The 21,472-nt window shown below is 36.3% G+C and overlaps 1 protein-coding gene across 16 annotated transcripts in view; it reads right to left on the bottom strand.

Annotated features, from left to right (window-relative positions):
• Nucleotides 1-21,472, bottom strand: part of IKZF2 (IKAROS family zinc finger 2) — a 145,993-nt gene that overhangs the window by 20,642 nt on the left and 103,879 nt on the right. For all 16 annotated transcript variants that reach the window (XM_037042005.1, XM_037042011.1, XM_037042014.1 and 13 more), the window contains one exon: nt 465-602. In XM_037042005.1, the coding sequence (XP_036897900.1) occupies nt 465-602 (138 nt within the window). The remainder of the gene's footprint in view (nt 1-464; nt 603-21,472) is intronic.

Raw genomic sequence — 21,472 nt, 5'->3', positions numbered from 1 at the left:
AATTTCCAAGATAAATCACAAGACAGACTGGAGAAAATTCCAATTACATCACTGATCACTCACCTAAGAGAAACACAAAGGCACAAATAACTAGTCAAATCTGTTAGGAAACCTGGAGACTTACGTGGAACTGCCTCTAATTGTTGGGAAGAATACATAGTACCTTTGCATAGTGTACTCAAGGGTGCCTGCTATCATTATGTTTCTGCCACTACATCTTAGGAGAAATAATTTGTGATTATCACAAAAACTCAGTACAGTTTTTTTGCAAAGTGTCCCAAAGCTCAACTCATTTCAAATGCTCAGGGAAGTAATCCCATGCAAAGTTAATGTGGTCTAAAACTGCATTAAACAAAGTAAGATTCTATCTCCACGCTGAAGGGTAGACAGAACTATTTACCCCATCAAAAATGACAAGAGCGGTAGAGAGGAGGACGGAGATGGCGAAGGCCGTTTCTACCCACCATGGTGACTCATGACCGGCCCCGCGGCCTCCACGCCGACGTTCTGGAGATAGTTGTGGCAGCGCTCCTTGTGCTCCTCCAGCGAACTGCGCTGCTTGTAGCTTCGCCCACAGTAGTTGCACTTGTGAGGTTTCCCCACTGAGGAGAGAATTCAGGATTAGTGTGTGGCCAGTCTCATCCAGCGCAACACGAACAGCTAGCTTCTGACAGTCTGGAGGAAGCATTTATGTGCTTTTCAGACCTAAATCTCTTCCTCCTCCACACTCCCATTTAGACAATAAATCTCTACCAAGGCTGAAAGACAGAAAGACGATAAGGCAGACAGTACCTTTGGTGACAGGGGAAACACTGAATCCAACTCATGCTCTGACTGTATTCTAGATGATCAGTCTTCAAATTATCTGACTCTTACCACTACCAGCTACTCTTAACACGGTTCTCTCAGCTAGATACATGATGAGAATTATTTTTTACTTATTTTTTCGGGGCGGGGAGGTGGTGTTAAGGACAGAGAATCACACTGAAGGAAACCAAAATGCGACAACTTGAAATGTCATTGTTTAATGAAAAAATTATTCATGGGTACCAAGAAGACTAAAAGGAATTCAAGTGATGAGAAAAAGTACAGATAAAAGCAGAGTTTCTCTTTTTTTTTTCCGCCTTGGTAATAACTATTCACACATGCAAAACTTCGCAGCAAAGTGTGTTCTCCCACATGAGCCCTGTTCTTCTATTACCAAGAACTAAGCTCCTGGGTGCTTTGAGTCAGGATTATTAACAATAACCACTGAAGCCCTAGTATATTTAGTTATACAATGATCATGGTATTTTCCAACATATTTCACACTCAGAAAATAATTTTTTTCCTAATAGCCAGAAAGACACATCTCAGTATACCTGGTGCAATACTGTCATGATGACATTAAAAAGAAAAAAAAAGTTTACAAAATTGATTAAGAAGGAAAAAAACAGTTATGGAAAGACACATGTTTCAATGTGTAGCTATTCACAAGGCTGTCACAGAGCACTCTGACTCCTGGTTTTGAATAGTAGGAGAAACATGTGACACCAGGTTGTCTGGGCCGAAGCCCTCGGTGGTGGAGCACAGAGCGAACCCCATGAGTGGCTCTCGCTCGACTCCCAGAGGCATCACTGTGCTCCGCCCAGAGGACAAATGGCCGACTCCTTTTCACGGCTAAGTGTGGCATTCCTGACCAGTCACCTTCCATGCTCTGACACCGGGTGCAAGTGGGACTGAAATACTGTAACAAGGCAAGGTCTTCACAGATACATAAACATTTCCCATACTGATTTTTGTTTTAAAACAAAACCTTTCGTTTATATTTGAGGTTCACATGAACTAAAACAAGTTGTTTCATTATTATAGTTTTTTTTGGTAAATTATCTTAAACAAAGGCTTCTAAGGCATGATTACTCATTTCTAAAAATACTAGGCAAAGTAACTTCTATTATTCAGAACCAAGGATTTCCGAGAAGTCGAAACCGGGCAGCTGTGTATATTGTGAAGAATGTGTAGCACTGTGTAAGAGCATCGAAAAATACAAGCAAATACTTCCAGTCAGAAACGTTTAGTGCAAACATATTTACATATATTTATATTCCATGATAAGAGGCTACATAGAAGAAAAAGCCAGTATTCCCTATAACCACCACCCAATTTTGAGTTCTTTAGTGTTGTTTCTCAAGTAAGGAATTTGCACTGAACAAGTCTATTGAACAATTAATACTTACAAAGCATATGCACTGACATTAATTGCCAACTATAAACTAGTTTAATCATCTTCCTCTATTATTCCTGTCACATTGTGTCCTATGAAACCTGTTTTACTGTAAACATAACCTTCTACACTTTCTTCCCCTAATTTATATAAGCAAACTTGACACCTTCTCAACTTATTTAAATGTAGTTCCCCTTTATTCCCCTTGGCTCACAACCCTTTATAAACTCTCAATTCACTTGACAAGGAGAAAAAGACAGTATATGTTTTACTGCTTTCAAGACTCTTTTTTTTTTTACTCCCTTCATTTTTGAAATCTACCCATTTGCTTCACTTCCCTTTCCCCATCTTTGTCATCTGCTTCAAAACATCACTCCTTCCTCATCGTCCCATCCTTGTTCTCAGTGAGTCCAAGGAATTGGAGTAACATTTTCTAAAAGTGTAACCCCAAGTTTCCTAATTCTTTATCAAAACCCACTTCAGCAATCCATGCACTGGTGACATGTTGGACTTTGACATCATGTAACTACCTCCAAGAAATTTGCTCTGGAAATGCTCCACCTATTCCTCCTCACTTAATACAGACCGATAAAGAGCCTACTATGTACCAATACTGTGATGAAGCTGGATTGTCAAATGGAGAACAAATCTCATGGTACCTATTCTCATGCAACTGACAGTCGGCTGAGGAAGACAGGCAATGAACAAATATTTGTTTGGCAAAGTGTGGTAGCTTCTGCAAAGCCAATGACTGCTGTGCTGGGATAATGTGGGGAACCTAATTTAGCTGGAGAAGGCTGAACAGGAAGGTCTTCCTGAGGGAGGAACGTTTCGACTGATAGCCGAAGGAAAAGTAGAGGTTAGTCAGGTCATGGGACTCAGGGGCGGAGTGGAGGAGAGGCAGTGTGTCAGAGGTTCTGGGAACTGCCATTGTCTCTTTCCGTTTGCTCTCACATCCTTCGCTCCTTCAAAGTCTAGATCATGCCCTTACCAGTCTTTAGAAAATCATTTTCAAACATCATTAACAATCCCTGCCAAATCTAATGGCTCTACTGTCTCCGTAAGACTGTTTCCTGCCATTTCTTCGACATTTCTTCAAAATCATGTACATGAAAATGTGGGTTACATTTACTCTCTCTATGTGATGAGTTTATCTGTATAATACTTACAAACTTACGAGTTAAAATGTACCACCTATATATTCACTGAAGAGGACACATATTTTGCTACTTTTACTTTTATCAATTATTATACCTTCTCACTATTTGAAATAACTTCATTCTGATATTACTGAAACATTTAAAAAAGTCATCTGTTGTCTCTGAACCACTATACACAGTGGACTTTAATCAATCCTGAGTCTTTCTTATTTCTTGGTTATTATCAAGCTTTCATGGGTCCTGAATCTCTGATGTAGTGTCTGGAATCAGGTGCTATGTCCTCCTCGCTGTCTTCTCTACCTCTTACTTTGTGGCGAACACATATGTACATCCAGATTCTGTTCTCAGTACAGTAGTCTCTTTTCCCTCTAGATCAAGCCCTCATTTCTATGAAACATCCAAATTATGCCTAGAAAATTGCCCATATGTGTGAGCTCCGACTTGTCATTTAGACCTTTTTGTAAATGACCTCAGTGAGCACACAGCTCTCTCCTCTGTGCTTTAACAGTGCTCTGTTCACACGTGTGATACCCATGACAACTGCATTGTAGTTATCCATCTGGTGTTCATTTATTGCCCAAATCCAAACACCGAGCACTGTTGCAGGGACAGAGGTCATGTTTTGCCCAGTTTTGAATTGACAGTGCATACAGCAGTCATCAAACACACAAGATGCTCGATAGGTAGTTGCTGAATGACTGCACTTGAATTTCATACTTCCAAATACTTTCTAAGTATTGCCTCATGCATATTCCTCTGAAATCTAAAATTCAACATAACCATTTCAAAATTGGCTTTATTGAGGTATAATTTACATAAAATAAAATCCACCCACTTTGAGTGTATTTTCAAGGAGTTTAAAAGTGTATAGTTTGTAACCACCACCACAACGAAAATATAGAACATCTATATCCCCTAAAAAGTTCTCTCTTGCTCTTTTGCAACAACTCTCTTCCCCACAGTCACTCCATGGCAACCACTGATCTGCTTCTGTAATGACAGTTTTGCCTTTTTAAGGATTTTATATGCACTGAATCATGTACTGTGTAGTCTTTTGCATCTGGCTTTTTTCTCTCAGCATAGTGATTCTGAGATTCACCCATGTTGTTACATGTATTGGTAGTTGACAGCATTTTACTGCTGAGTGCATATAAGTGATTCCATTTCATTATCTGAATATATCAGTGTGTTTATTCGTTTGAGATGTCTCTAGGTTATGGCTATTAGAAATACAGCTTCTACAAACATTTGCAAGCAAGCCTTTGTTTTCATTTCTCTTCGGTAAATACCTAGAAGTGGAATTGCTGGTTCATGTGGTAGGGACTTGATTAGCTTTATAAGAAACTGCCTGTTTTCCAAAATGGATCACTGTGCATTTCCACGGCACCAAGTTTATCAAAGTTAACAGCTGTTCCACATCCATGTGAACATGGCATTGTCAGCATTTTTACTATTGTACCCATTCTAGTAGGTATGCAGTGGTATTTCACAGTGTCTAGTGTTTTTCTAATGTCTCAGGAGACTCATCTTTTGCCATTCACATTATTTTCTTTGGTGAATTAGCTGTTCAAACCTCTTGCTATTTTTTAATGTGTTATCTCTAATTTTATTATTGTGCTGAAAGAGTTTTTGTTATTCCAGATGAAGTCTTTCATGAGGTATATGCTTTGCAAATATTTTCTATAGATGTGTCTTTTTTTTTTAGAAATTTTTCCCAATTTTTTTATTTAATTACTTTTCAAGTACAGTTTTCTGTCTATTACTCCCCTCCCATCCCACCCCCATGTTCCCCCCTCCCTCCCATTTCCACCCTTCTCAGTTGTTGTCCATGTATCCTTTATATATGTTCCTCTAAATCCTTCCCTTACTCCCCCTGAAATTCCCTCCCCTCTCTCTCTATAGATGTGTCTTGCTTTTTTATTTTTGAGTTCCTGTTGAAGAATTCAGTTTTCAATTTTGAATAACTCCAATTTATCAACAGTTCCATCTGTGCTTTGTGGTTGTTTTTTTTTTGTGTGTGTGTGTGTGTACGTCTTCTATGCAAGGAATCTTTGACTAAACAAATGTGAGAATCATTATCCCCTTTGTTTTCTTCTAGAAGTTGTATGTATTAGCTCTTACATGTAAGTCTCTAATTCACTTCAACTTAGTTTTTGTATGTGGTTTAAGGTAAAGCCTATACCATTCTTTTTAAAAAATGTGGGTATTGGATTGCTTTAGCTCCTTTTACAGAAAGTATTCTTGTTTCCTTAAATTATTTCAGTACTTTTGTTGAAAAGCATTGACCATGTATTTGTGCATATATTTCTGGACTCTCTATTCCATTCCATTAATCTCTATGTGTGTCCTTAAACCCAAAGAGGAGGTCTTACTAATAGAGTTAGTCTTTGTAAGTAGTGTAAGTTATCCAACTTTTCACTTGTTTTCAAATTTTTTTTTGCTATTTTAGGTCTTTTGTATTTCCAAAGAAAAATTTGGAATCACTTTATCGATTTCTATAAAAGAAAATCTGCTAGAATTTTGATCTGGATTGCACTGAACTGATAGGCTAAAGTTTACAAGAACATCTTAACAGTACTGAATTGTTTAAACCATGTCATGTTATTGTCCTACCATTTATTTAAATTTTTAATTTCAGTAATATTTTATAATTTTTCTTGAATATAATAATTTCAATTTATCTCTAAGTGTTGTACATAGTATTAGATACATCTTAATGTATTTCATATCTTTTGTATGCAATAATAAATGCTATTGCTTTCTGAATTCCAGTTTTCAATGGTCCATTGCTATCATACAGAAATACACTTGCTTTCTTCATACTGACCTTGAATCTTGCAATCTTAATAAAATCACTCATTAAGTTTTATTTTTTTGGCTGATTCCTTGGTATTTTCTATATAGATAGCCATATGAACTAAAATGCAATACAATTTTCCTTTTCCTTTTCCAATTTGTCTTTTGTTTCATTCTGTTTCCATGCTCCATTGACAAGACTCCCAGTATGACACTGAATATAAGTGGGGAGAGCCATCTTGTCTTGTTTCTACTTTTAAGGGTACATTTTCATTCATTTATTATTAGTATTACTTTTCCAAGGGTGGCCATTATCATGTCATAGAAGTTCTTTTTTATTGCTGCAAATTTTTATCATAAATAAATGCCAAATTACATCAAATGCTTTTTTAGCATTTACAAAAAGAATTATATAGTTTTCCTTTTTTAGTCTGTTAATCTGCAGAATTACAGATTGATTTTTTCCACTATTTAATCAACTGAATTCTTGAGATAAACCCTTCTTGGCCATGATACACTATTGTTTTTTCATATTATTTCTGAATTCTACTTGCTAAAATTTTGTTAAGAATTTTTGCATCTATGTTCATGAAGGATACTGCTGTGTTGTTTTTTTTTATTATAATGTTTTTGTTTTAGTATCAGGGTAATGCTGAACTCATAATTCATTAGGATGCATTTCTTCCCACTTCTATTCTCTAGAAAAACTTGTTACTTAAATGTTTCCTTAAATTATTTCTTTCTAGGAAGGTATTTTTACTATAACTTCAATTCCTGTGATAAATATAAGGTTATTCAGAGTATTTCTTTTTTAGTGAGCCTCAATGACTTCCACATTCTAGTGAATTTATTAATTTTGTCTGCTTAAATCTATTGACATAAATTTGTTCATAATATTTCTGTGTTGTATTTCCAGTGGTTATAGTTTTAGTGATGCCCTGTTTTAGCGACATCCTGTTTTAATGTCACTATAGTTTTAGTAATGTCCATGTCTGATGTTGGTAAACTGAGCGTTCTCTCTTAGTACTGATTGATCTTGGCCAGAAGTCTATCCATTTTATTGATCTTTTCACAGAATCAGCCTTTGATTTTATTGGGTTTTCTCTATTATTTTTCTGTCTTCTCTTTCATTGATCTCTGCCTTAGTTATATTATTTCCTTTACATACTCTAGACTTAATTTGCTCTCCTTTTGTAATTTCTTACCAAAGAAGCTTTGTTAATTAGGTTGAGACCATTTTATTTTTCTATATAAGCACTTAATGCTATACATTTCCATCCAAGTACAACTTTATTCTTATGCTCATGTTTTCCTTTATATTTTTAAATACATGGAGTATATTAAAACAGTTGTTTTATCATTCATGTCTCCTATTTCTAGCACTTGGTTATTTCTGGGTCTGTTTCTACAGATTGATTTTTCTACTGATTATAGGTAATATTTTCTATCCTCTTTGCATATTTATTAATTTTTAGTGGTATGTTGGATATTGTAAACTTTGTATAAATGGGTTCTAAATTTTTTTAAAGTGTATTTTTGGGTTCTGCTGTTACGTTTCTTACAATCAACTTATCCTTTTGATACTGCTTTTCTGCTTTAAGGTAGATACAGAGCATGCTTTGACAGAAAGGCTAGTTCAGCCCCAGCGCTAAGATAATAACCTTCTAAAGACTTCACTCAATGCCCTGCATATTACAAAATCTTTCCACACTGGCTCGTGATAATTAACAATTCCCAGCCCCTAATAAGCTCTAGGCATTGTTTGAGTTGGTGCTTTCTGGAGACTTTTTCCCCTGGGCAGTTTCCTCAGACCCGTAAGTACAAACTATTTTGTGCAAGATTTAAGGGGTGCCCTCCAGAACTCCAGAGCTTTTCCAGCACAGCTTCTTCCGCTCTGATCCTTTGCCTTCCACCCTCTAAGCATGTAGGTCTCCCTGGACTCCTCAGTTCACCAAGACTGTCTGCTCCGTTTGGGTTTGCTGGTCCTCAGCTGCAGCCTGGAAATTGCCTCCCAGAAGTAAGCTGGGGTAATAGTAGAACTCACTGCCTTTGTTGTCTTCTCTCAGGGGTCACAGTCCTGCAGTTGCTATTGCTAAATGTCTAAATGTCATTTAATGTACATTGTCTGGTATTCTAATTGTTCAAGGCAGCAAGATTATCTGATCCCAAATATTTCATCATGATTGGATGCAAAAGCTATATTTTTAGTTGGACTGAATACAAAGAAAGTCACACTAACTTGATAAGCTTAAATACCAATGCAATTCATGTAAGTGAAATAAAGTTTCTTAAAAATATAATTCTAAGAATACATAATCTAAGGATTCTAAGACACAGAAGATAACAGGGCCCAACTCTCTCAAAAGTTAACGTACAGTCTCTTCCTTGACATATGGTACCTCATAGAAATCTTACCCTTGTGCCTTACAAAAAAGGACATTCAGTATAAATCTGTCAGAGCTACAGATACAGATTACTAACCTGGGCAATTAATTGTATTTGAAGATTCAGTAAAGAAAATTTGACAATCTCGAAAACTATTCAATTAAAAAATTGCTAGTATTTACTGAGATTATCTCCATCTATCACTAGAAGGAGTTAAAAATAAAAAAAGGCCTGTCCCTTTCTATACTCCTAAGAATCCCATATACATACCCAAAAGGATAAACAAACCAAATGTTAGAGAATGTTAACCAATGATCCATTGGTAGCAATGGATCATTCTTTATGCACCATAAAGAAAGTTCAAGTAGTGATGATTACTGTCAATTCATTGGGAGTTATAAAGACAAATAGTACGACCAAGTTTTGTTCACTTAGAGTTTCTTGGAGTATGTTACTTCAAGAGTTATCTCAGTGAAACCTGTGGAGCAAATTACAATAGAACTAACACACATGGTAAATGTTTCATTCTTTATAGAGATGTATACGTTTACACATATAGAACCATGCAAACACATCTATATACAGAAAATATAATTATTTGTCATCACACAAAATCAGCAACAGTATTATGCATAATATCGCATTCTTTTTCCTTTAACAAATTAAATGCAGTCACTTTATATACATATAATGAAAAATGGGAACTTGATGTCTGATTTTATTTGGTAGTTGCTTACAGAGTTATAAATTAGTCTGAAGAAAGATGAACACTGAAATGTGCAAATGACAATTATTTTCTGGTTTTAGTACCCATAAGTTACACTTTGTCTGAATTAGAGGTCTCTTTTATTGTATGAACCCCCCGGACAAGCAATTCTAATGTTCTTGATCCCCACTGTTATACTGCTGCCTCAGAAGAGGATTTGCCAATTCATTTCCACACTGCTGGTGTATGAGAGAGCCATTGCACCATATTAGCAACAAGTATTGTTATTAAAATTATAAATTCTCCACTAACTTGCTAAGCCAGTGATCTTCAAATCGTAGCAAGATGCTTTGGGGTCACGGAAGCAAACTCTTAGGACAGATATTTTAAAGTAAAAGAAGCACAGGCTATTTCAAATATTTGAAGGAAATCATTTTCAACACCCCTCAGACACCATGTGGACTGCTCACTCACAATTTCAACATTACATCACATTTCTTTTAAAAAATGTATTGAATTTATTGGGGTGACACTGGTAATGAAATTATATAGTTTTCAGACATACGATTTTGTAATATATCATCTGTATGCTGTCTTGCGTGTTTACCACCCAAAGTCAAGTCTCCTTCTATCACCATTTATCTGCCCTTTACCCTCTTTTACTTCCTCCCACCCCTGTTGCTCTGGTGATAACCATACTGTTGTCTGTGTTTATGAGTTTTCTTTTGTCTTTGCTCAATCCCTTCATCTTTTTCACCTAACCCCATAACGCCCTCCCCTCTAACAGCTGTCAATCTATTCTCTGTATCTATGAGTCTATTTCTATTTCGTTACTTTACTCGGTTCATTAGATTCCACATATAGGTGAAATCACACAGTAGTTGTCTTTCTCAGACTGCCTATTCCACTCAGCATACTCTCCAGGTACATTCGTCCATTACTTAACCATTTGAATATGTCCACTTGTTTTATCATGTAATAACATTAATTCTCAAATTAATTTGATTGATTAGTGAATGTAAGAAAAGGAACCACGGAAACTGTAAGCATGTAAAGAGTTATAATTCAACAAAGAGATTATAAAAAAGAAATCTAAGACACAGAACAGATATATTTGAAACTGTCTTGTTATTACAAAGGTACAAAACATTTATCATGGGGAATAAAAAGTAAATAAAAAGCCAAGTAAGAACTTCTGAGGCATATAGAATAAAGTAATAACAAAAATCACATGAAATTTTCCTTTTAAATATGATTTCTATTCTTTCTCTAAGCAGTTTTTCTTATCTGACTTTCCAGTGTAAGTCAGGTAAGGAGCAAGGCTTTCAAATATTATACTAACCCAAGTAAGCAAGAAATTTGGATATTAAATAGGTCCAATCAATTTGGACAATTTGTATTTTGACAATTTGTTTTAATTAATGAATTAAATTAATTTAATTTCAATAATGTGGGTGCATGTATATCCATAATATGAATTTACTTGGTTTCCAATTTGTAGCCCTAACACTTACTAGCTGTGTGTGAATCCTGGGTTAAGTTAAATGAGTAAAATAGTTGTGCCTAACTCACAGCACTTTTGTGAAAAATACAAAAATATGCATACGGAAAACTTACAAGGTCCTTAACACACTTAAGTAAGTGTTCCATCAACAGCATCTCTTCCCCACTCCTGAGCATTCAACACCTTCTAACATGCTATACAATGCATTCATTTATGTTGATTGCCCATCTCCTTTCATTAGAATGTAAGTTCCATAGAGTCAGATCATTTTTCCTTCACTTTTGTATCTCAAGCGCCTAGGAAAATGTCTGACATAAAGACACTCAAGAATACGTGTTGAATAAATAAGTATCATTTCATTGGTGGAGCTTTCTCAGGCTTTTTCACCTGGTACCAAGAATTTTCAACTGGAAGATACCATGCATGCTATGTCTATTATCCAGGAATGAGTGAAAAGAGCACTCTTGAGTTACATCTAATTTAACAAGACAAAATTATCTAAATGTATTATTTATAATTGTGATTCACAAACTTACATTCTCTGACCTTCTGGAATTTAGAACACCTTAGTGTATTTCTTCCTTTTCCTTTATGGAATTTCTTCTTAGATCAAGTATGTACCATAAGACTCTCCTTATTCAACTAATCAACAATTTTTTTATTACCTATTATATGCCAAGCACCATTCAAAGAGTTGGGTAATACATCAGTAAGGCAGAGGAGGTCCATGACATTGGACAGGTTACATTAGAATGGCAGGGCTTGGGGGCGGGGAGTGGTCACAGACAGGCAACAGATGCATGAACAAAAGGCCAAGATAACCAAAGATCCTGATGGAAGAAGCTTTACAGGACTTTAAGACCGAGCCAGGAAGGTAGTAACTAGGAGGGTGCTTTAGGTAGGGTGCTTATGGAAACCTACTATCTGAAAGGATAATGAGGCAATCGTGCCTAGAACTGGGGAACGAGCTGAAGGTAAAGACTTCTAGGGTCATCAGTGCAATATCCCGCAGGTAGCAAAGAATAAAGGAACCTGGGTTGGCAAAAAAAGCAGAGTGAGAGTAGAGTGGGCAGAGCTTCCATGGGCCACGATAAGCAGTTTGATGAGAGAATCAGTTTGATAAGCAGTTTGTTATCGTGAGAACAATGGAAAGCCATTACCTTAAGCAGAGGGATGATCTGATTTAAAATGGATTTTAAAACAACACTGTGGCTGCTGTACGGAGAATAGGTTGGACAGGAAGAGTGTGGTGACTGACAGCACAGGCTCCAGAGTCAGGCAAAGAAGAGTTTATATCACAGCTTCCCCTGAGTATATTGGAAGTCGAATACAATATGCACATGTGGTAATGATAGAAAGATTTTTACTATATAATAGCATAACTTTTAAAAACTACTCTCACAAGGGTAATTCATACTATTCTTAGATTTTTAATTTTATTCTAAATTTCTCTATGTCATCAAGCATTATGGAACATGTTTTGTTTATTTGAGCATGATATGACCTTTAGTTTTATTATGCTCAGCACTTGTATATATGTGTGTGTGTCTAAAATCTAATCCAAATAATACAGTGTTTGAAAAATATAAACAAAAAGATAAGGTAAAAGTGTAATAACCTTAATAAAATAAAGCTTTACATATGGGACCATACATTGTGGGGATATTAGGTAGCATCTCTTTCTTAAAATTTGACTTTCCTTATATTAAGGAAATTAATTGAGGGCTTTAAAATAGTGCTTGTCACAATATAAGAGACTACTTAAATGTTAGCCATTAACTTTTGTTTTTATAATGAATTGAGATTTATCATCTACTAAAAAATAGATATAACTACCACAGACCTCCACTAGTATTAAAAAATGAATTGCTACTTAATGAGAGAATGTTGAACTGAAAGTGTCCATAGATTCATTCATTCATCCAATCAGACACAGTATAAGGGATGCAGATGTGAAACAGAATATAACAAGATCTCTTGTTTCAAGATGCCGAAGTAAGGATCTTCCATTCTCATCCACAGGCTTACATCATCATATTTCTCTACAGTGTAAAGGGATAACACTCGGACAGATGACATGTGATACCTTAAATATAAATTTAGTTTTTTCACTTACATTTTATATTCTTATAATGAATGACATTGGTTTTTATTTACCTCATTTGCATGATTTTATATCATTTGGGAGTTTACTTACAAGATCTAGCAAGATAGTACAGGCTGTGGATAAACAGGTTTCCCTAACTTGAATACAGGGATCAAGTAGGAAAATAAAAGGAGAGGGTGGAGGTTAGCTTACTCCCACCCTCTCCAGAAAAAGTGTGATGGGCCCTTTTGGACACTGAGGGAGCAATGAAGTTAGCATGTAGCTTTTCCACTTCTGCCCTGGAGTTCCAAAGATGCTGGCCTGCAGGCTCAGTGATGTCAAAGAGAAAGTATGTACTGGCCACAAGTTCAGACTGTCCACACCAGCACCTATGTAGGGCATAAAACACTGATGGTATACTTGGGAATGAGGACTATGTCTGCAGAAGATTAAGAAGAATAAGAAATAGGGCCCTGACTGGTGTAGCTCAGTGGATTGAGTGCGGGTCTGTGAACCACAGGATTGCAGTTCGATTCCCAGTCAGGGCACATGCCTAGGTTGCAGGCCAGTTCCTGGCAGGGGATGCACGAGAAGCAACCATACATTGATATTTCTCTTCCTCTCTCCTTCCCCTCCCCTCTAAAGATAAATAAATAAAATAATAAAAGAAGAAGAAGAAGAAGAAGAAATAGGACCTTGATTTTTGCCTATTTCTTTAGAACTCCTGAGAATAGAAAAAGGTAAGGAGGAAGGTTTCTAGCAATAAACTGACCTAATCGTTGTTTTTGCACCAAAGTGAAGGGCAACATCAGATACGTATGTGATACAGAAGAAAGACTTCTCTTTACTAACTCTTTAGTGAAATAAGTGACTTAAATTTAAAGAAGATTGATTACTGCTAAGCACCTGAAAAAATTTCATTTAAAATATACTATCTTATGTTATTTAAACTTTAAAATTTTTTTTCATTAAGGAACATAGGGTAAACTATAAAAGGATTATTTGTTTGGTGGAAAAATAATAAAAAGGTGTTCTACTTTGTGAAAATCACATGGATTATTTCTGCAGCTGACCTAACCGAAAATGACTTTTCCCTCCTGATTAAATTTCAATAGGCAGGGCCTTAAGTATGTGTTTTAAGAGTCAGGAATGAAGATACTAATCCCATCACTTCTCTTCCATATTTATTGCAAAGTATACAGAGAAGGCACCAAGGGCATCAGTATGGGACTTGATGGATGACATCAGTACAGCGCAGTTATATAAATCACGTGTGCCACTGACACAGCTAGTGCAATTGTCAGGGCAATCCACCTCTATTTACCACCTCCAGGAAGCAAAGAAGGGGCTGGGGGGTGGGGAAAGTTCACACTTGGGAGATCATCGAGAAAGTGGGCCAGGTTCCCAGTCTACAATCAGGTGAGAACAGTTCCTTCTCATTGGAAACCTGCAGGACAAATTACACTACACTTAATGCACCATCATTATTATGAATGAGTTGCACTAGATTCCATTTCTGAACCTGCATGGTTTTATTCAGTATGTCTATTATTATATATTGGCCCATGGATTGGTATTTTTTAAGTGGTTCTCTTTGGCAAATCTGGTAGAGAAGTCATGGTGATCAGGTTTTAAAATAATATCAATATGAATATAACTGATGATGATAATCTTTTGGCCAAGTACTTAATTTTTAGATATTTTCTACTATCCAGTAACTTCACAAAATAATCAGTATTATTAATACCTGAAAGTTTATAACCTGTAGTAACTCCATGTTATACAAATCATTTTGGCATAATATAAATTAAAGGTACTTACTTAGGTACTTTTCCTGGCAGTCTCCTCAACAAATAAAGTGAAGTAATATTAAAGGAAACACTGAAGGACTAGGGGAAAAATCTATGAGAAAAGCAAAAGAAAGAGTAGAAGGCAAAAGCAGAGACAAGAGAGGAAGATAATTTAAACAAAACAAGATGGAAAGAGGGTGTATTGGAAAAGAGAGTGAGTGACTGCAATGCTACCTTTGAGAATACCTTGAGAATACCTTTCGGTCTAATGGAATTCCTGACCAGTATCAATCAGCAATTTAAGGAAATGATGTGGCTGAGGTGGTGAATCTTTTAGTAGGAAGTGACAATACATTTGAGGGTGTAGCATTTTCATGACAAATGAACAGATGATCCCATATGAGACCTATCACTAGAACATTTGACATTAAGTTGTTTCTTTAACAATACAGTCAAAGGTTAGCCCTATCTCATTCCAAGCCAGATGCTACTTTTGCATTTTATTTTCAAGAGATTTGAATATGAGGAGAAAGCTATCTCTTCTTACCAGCCTCCTTTAGACTGTGTAGTTTATACCTTTAAAATGCCACCCTGGCTGGTGTAGCTCAGTGGATTGAGTGTGGGCCTGCGAACCACATGATCGTGGTTCGGTTCCCAGTCAGGGCACATGCCTGGGTTGCAGGCCAGTTCCCAGCAGGGGACTCACGAGAGGCAACTGTGCATTGATATCTCTCTCCTCTCCTTCCCTTCCCCTCTAGAGATAAAGAAATAAAATCTTTAAAAAATGAAAAAAAAATAAAATGTCTGTTGGTTGGTTGAACATTCTACTAAAGGTGAATATCCAAATATATTCCAGAGCAGTTGAGTCATAATGTTTTATTTTGCAGTTAAGGGCATAAATGAACAAGACAAACTAGAGTTTAAAATAAAAGGCAAACTTTTACATGAGTTTGCAGCAGTGTAGTACTATTCAACTGATACAATTTAAAAAATCAGTATTAGGAATGAACACAAGCACAGTTCTGAGCTATTTAACGGATAAAACAAACTCCTTGGAATTAACAGAGTCTTGTAAAATAAAAAGGAAGTCCTTATAAAAAACAACTAAAAATGTGCAATGAGGAGGAAGTTGTTGCTGTTTTAACAGGTAGATATTTACGTGGTACATTTGGTCCAGCTCCTTTCTACAAGACCAAATAGCTTTAAAGTGACAATTAGATACAAAGAACAAACTTCTTAAGCTGAAAACTGTCAAACATTCAACAAGTTATAAAGTATTGTAAAATTCAACATTACTTGGTGGCATTTGGAAATAAACTAGATAGTTTTTCACAAATGTAGACTTACTGATCCTAAGTCAAAAGAGGACTTTCACACTAGAAATTTCCTCAAATAGCTATTACTCCGAGGCCATCTTATACAGATACATGGCCACACACCGCATGATGACACTTCAGCAAATTTGGACCACATGTACGACGTGGTCCCATACGACTAGATGGAGCTGAAAAACTCCTACCACCTAGTGATGTTGTAGCCATTGGAATTTTTCAGTGCAATGCATTTCTCACGTGTCTATGGTGATGCTGGTAAGAAATGAATGTGTGTCATAAAAGGACTGCACCTTCGGAGACTGGCTACACCTTCTAGGTGTATGAAAGTGCACTCTATGCTGTCCTCATAATATCGGAATTGCCTCATGACACATTTCTCAAAATCTATCCCCCACTGTTAAGTGGCACAAAACAGTGTAAGGTAAACTATTTTTACTAAGTATTTATTTTCAGGGGCTAAATTCAAATAAAATGTTATATCATATATTAAATACTGGGTTAATTGAAAGCAAAGGTTTTACTTAAAACTTTATAACAGGTCTTCTGTAAAAAACAAAGCAATTCTCATTTTCTTGTAATGAGATAAGAAAAAATCTGTAAAATTCCTGCACTGATCCATTTATTCAAGGATATTTTATTTACATGTCTTGGCACAATACGTTAGTGTTAAAATAAGTGTCTTAAAAATATGCTAGTGTTAAGGAATATTTGACTTTTGTAGAATACAAGAGATGAACAAATTTCCTTGAAATATTAGGAGTTTTCATTTTCAAATGTTTCTAAAAAATTCCATGTTTATGCAAAACAGATTTCTTATGCTAATCTGAGTCCAGTACAATCTAATTACCAAAACTGAATTTTAGATATGGATTAAAAACTTCTCAGACTGTGTGAGAAGCATACTTACTGTCTCTCTTTATAATTTATAGAAATGAATTTATAACACATGTATAATATGTTTCCATATATCAAAAATACATACTCTTCTATCCTGTTTTAAATATTTAACTTGGGCACAGCATTAGAGTATGTGAGAAATATACCTGAAATGCTAATTAGAAAAAATATGCAATTCTAGTTCCTCCTAGACTTAAAAGAGAACAAGTATGTTAAATATTACTTTGATTAACAGGGGCCCAGGATTTCATTGAAACACAATTTCCCCAGTGTACTGGGTATAAAAAGACAAAAGGAGTGATATATGTAATGTATGAGGCAAACTAATCAAAGTTCTAGGAATGAAGTAACTATAATCACTTGTCAAACTAAAATAATCTAAGAACCAAAACCAATTTAAAAATCATTTGATTTTTTTAGCAGCCACACTGATTCATCATTAAAACCTCAAAAACACTATGCTATGTTATAAATGTATATAAAGCAAATTAGATGACTTGTACGGTAAATCTTACGATTAAAGAATAGAGAGTTTGAAATAGAAGCCAGTATCTTTTACTTTCTCACAACTGCATGTCTAAGGTTGGGATGTGTTTATAAAAGTGTATTTTATTTTCTCACTGGGCTAGAAGTTTTCAGCTGATATATTGAAGACACATTCCAATTTTTTATTTCTCTCTCCTTCTCTTCCCATTCTCTCTTAATATATCACTTAATTTTCACATGTAAAAAGATCTTTTTACCCCCTTTTCAGCCATTCATTTTGTTCTGATTGTTGCAAAGGGGCAAAAATAGAAAAAGGACTGCACTTCCTAGTAACACGTAAATTTAGCCAAAATAATGCAATAAGATAAAAGAATTCTAATAATATGCCTAATATCACTATAAATAGAATAAATCTAAGTAACTCATAACAAATGAAAATATTTTTAAAAACTCAAACACTGATGATCACTGTACAAATAAAACTTAGATTGTATCATTTCATATTTTTACTTCCTCAATGGAAAACATTCCAAAATTAAGGTATAGCACTTTTGTAACCAAAGTTGGAAAGGTGGTGATTTCTTTTGTCATTATCCTATGAAGTACAGGAATAAAGTACAGGAGTCGTTGATGGGAATTATCTGCTACTGAAAAAAAATCATCTGCTATTGGTTTGATATATTTCCAGAAATAATAAAATTATACTAAAAAAATTATTGCTCCCCTGGCCAGTGTGGCCCGGTTGGAGCGTTGTCCCATAAACCGAAAGATTGCGGGTTTCCATTATCAGTCAGGGCACTTGCCTGGGTTGCAGGTTCGGTCCCCAGTCAGGGCGTGTGGGAGAGACAACCGTATGATGTTTCTTTCACATGATGTTTTTCTCCCCCTCTGTCTCCTTCCCTTTCTCTATAAGCATGTCATTAGGGGAGGATACAAAATATTATTGCTGGAAAACAAACTTTTCCATAGCAAATACTGGTAAATACTACCAAAGTATTTTTGCTCTTTAAAGGGATCTGATTTATTTTTGGTAAAACCAAGCAACCTTTCAAAATTTAAAAATGTTATCAATGACTATAATGAAAATTTAAAACATGCAAGCAAATCGACTAGTCAGAATTTGTACACTGAATCCCATTTTCTACTAGTGTAAAAGGGGGAATTCAACATTTTTTATACTTCTCCTAGTTTTCAGAAGACAAAGGGAGCTTTTCCAAACATTTATTAAAAGTGCATGTATTTTTGCCCTGGCTGGTGTAGCTCAGTGGACTGAGTGCGGGCCTGCGAACCACACGATTGCGGTTCGATTCCCAGTCAGGGTAAATGCCTGGGTTGCAGGCCGGTTCCTGGCAGGGGACTCACGAGAGGCAACCATACATTGATGTTTCTCTCCTTCTCTCCTTCCCTTCCCCTCTGAAGATAAATAAATTAAAAATCTTTAAAAAAAGATTCTCTTTAAAAAAATGCATGTATTTTGAGTGAACCAACTATGACTGGAACTGCAAATGGAAAACCAGCAACTATATCGAGGATATTACTTAGATTTAAGTTAGCATCCAGTAACAGAGAAGTAATATCGGCCCTGTGAAGATCATTTGAAAACCACAACTTAAAATCTATTCCATGTTCTAAAAATCTATTTCAACAGTTAAAACAGTAAAAATAACTGGGGAGTGGGGACTACTCTTTAAAGTCTGGTCATAGAAACTGCTCAGCAAAGTCATGGTAGGAAAGATAACACTGTAGTTAGCATCGTACAGTATTTGTAGCGTAGGAAGATTTGAAGGTTAAATTAAGTGACTTGCCAAAGTTACAAAGCTAATTTGCAGTGAGCCCATTCTAGAACCTTAAAGTCAACATCTTGACTTCCAGATAGAATTCTTTTTTCTTTATCACGAGTTGACTTAGTCAAGTTAAAGTTTTGTAGAACAGCTGTTATCCTTTATATGCAGCATGAAGTACAGACCTTGGAATGGGAATCCAGGCTATGCCCACATGACCTCTCTGCGCTTCTGTATCCTCACCTGTGCAAAAGGCAGAGTCACTATAGCAAGAATCTTTCTTGACTGACTGTCTCGGCATCCCCTTTGAAAAACACACCCATGGGTGACTTGACACACTCAATTCCTGACACACACAGGCCTCTCTTAGGTACGCCCACACAAACATCAATAATGCCAGTAGCTGAACTGGGTATTCACTAATATTCAGCTATGATTCTAGCCACGTCTATTAATGCCAGCTGCATCTGTTATTGTAATCATGTAAATTATCAAAACATCCATTTGCCAATAAAGTAAGTACAGAAGAAAGTTCATTCTATAAAAACTAATTCATCACTTTAGAAAGATTTGATAAAGGTGGGCTGATAAAAACAAATGTTAAAGAATTGGAGGTGGGCAAAGATAATTGAACAATGTATATTATATGCAGTATATTTTCCTAAATGTCTTTTTCATTTTTTAAACATATATATGAAGGGGGACCCAAAAAACAGAATTTATTTACAAAAATCATGTATTTATTCTTCCGTGTTTAAACCTGAGCCACCTTCCAAGTACTCTCCATTTGACACAATACACCTACCAAGACTTTTTCCCACTGCTCAAAACAGTTTTTGAACTTGTTGATTGTGATGCCTTTTAGTGCTTTTGCTGTTTTTTTTTCACCTCTTCCACATCAGCAAAATATTTCTTTTTGCGGACTTTTTTCATCCAGGGAAACAGAAAAAAAGTTGCTCAGGGCAAGATCTGGTAAATAGAGCAGGTGAGCCATGGGAGCCATGCTGGTTTTGGTCAAAAACTGCTGAACACTCAGAGCAATGTGGGCAGGTGCGCTCCGAAATCACCCATCATGCAATGGGCAGACATGCTGAAAGAGTCTTCAAAAGAAATTCACTGAAGCCGAACACCACTTCTCAAAATAACACCAGCTGGTACACTGGTACAGACGGGCTCCTAGAACTTGCACCAAGTGGGAGAAGCCTGTATTTCAGAAGATAATTCCATTTTGGGGGGGGCCCTTTCATATATGTATAATCTCACAGAAACATCAGTGCACATCAGCTCTGGGCTCATTGTTACCAACCTACTAGATGGAAAATTTTTTAAATCTAAAATACAGGACATAAGATGCAATACTACTACTACAGAACACAGTAATTAAACAAAATAATGAACAGTCATTACTAAGAGTGGGGTGGGAGCAGAATACTTTCTAATAATAATATTAATATTCATAAAATTAAAATCATTACAGTACACTTAATACCTTATACTAGTTATTTTAAGCACTAGTTCTTAAATTTTAGTTAGTCTGCAGCACATTCTCTGTTTGCCTCCATAGCCATTTTCACTCTTTTCCTGAAAAAAGCTGATTTCTACTGGACTCCTCAACAGGCTTCTTTTAGGGTCAGTTAAAGTGAGGCATCGGCCGGAGACTGGAGGGTGGAAAGAGTGCAGTCAAGGTGTTTACTCCCCAGTCACAGGTCACCAGGTGTGCGTTCCTCTCCTGAAAGTCCGTCTCCCACCTCTCTTAATTCCCGTGGCCTCTCCATCCTCTGGCCCCTTAGACCGGGGCTCATTCAGAGCGCTTCAACCACCCTTCATTGGTTTCCTTTATACCTAACCATTCTTTTGCAAATATTAGTCCTTTCACAGGGCATCTCCAAATTCTCCCCATTTCAGGGTCTCAGTGCCTCCCTGTCAGGACCCTGATTGATAGTTATGAGTAGCAGGAGTGGCCCAAGGCCAAAGTCCATCAGAATGACATTCTCCCATTGGGTTGCTCATATTTAAAGAGAACAGGGTGGCCACCTTACCAGGGAGTTAATAAAATACTGGTAATTCTAGGCATGTGTTGGCAACATGATTACTCAAGTTACCCCTGGAGGTAGCATGGAATAAAGTGCGCATGCAAGGCCAGGCTTTAGGTGCTGTGGCCTTTACTCGCTAAAGCAAAAGTGGTGGCGGTGAGGGATAGCTATGGATAGCCTCAAGAAAAATACCAAGGAGAAAGAACAAATTGAAGGCTTTGAATGGCCAAATCAGAGCAGAGGTAAAGGATCAGGTTTCTCAGGCAGCTTTAAAAGAGTCCTTATTTACTTAAGCCTCAGGGCAAGCAAGG

Source organism: Sturnira hondurensis, unplaced genomic scaffold (assembly GCF_014824575.4).
Source record: "Sturnira hondurensis isolate 20B ecotype Veracruz unplaced genomic scaffold, ASM1482457v3 Scaffold0003681, whole genome shotgun sequence".
In the NCBI taxonomy this organism is placed as follows: domain Eukaryota; kingdom Metazoa; phylum Chordata; class Mammalia; order Chiroptera; family Phyllostomidae; genus Sturnira; species Sturnira hondurensis.
Note: the sequence above shows the minus strand (reverse complement) of the source record. Positions and strands in the feature narration are given on the sequence as shown.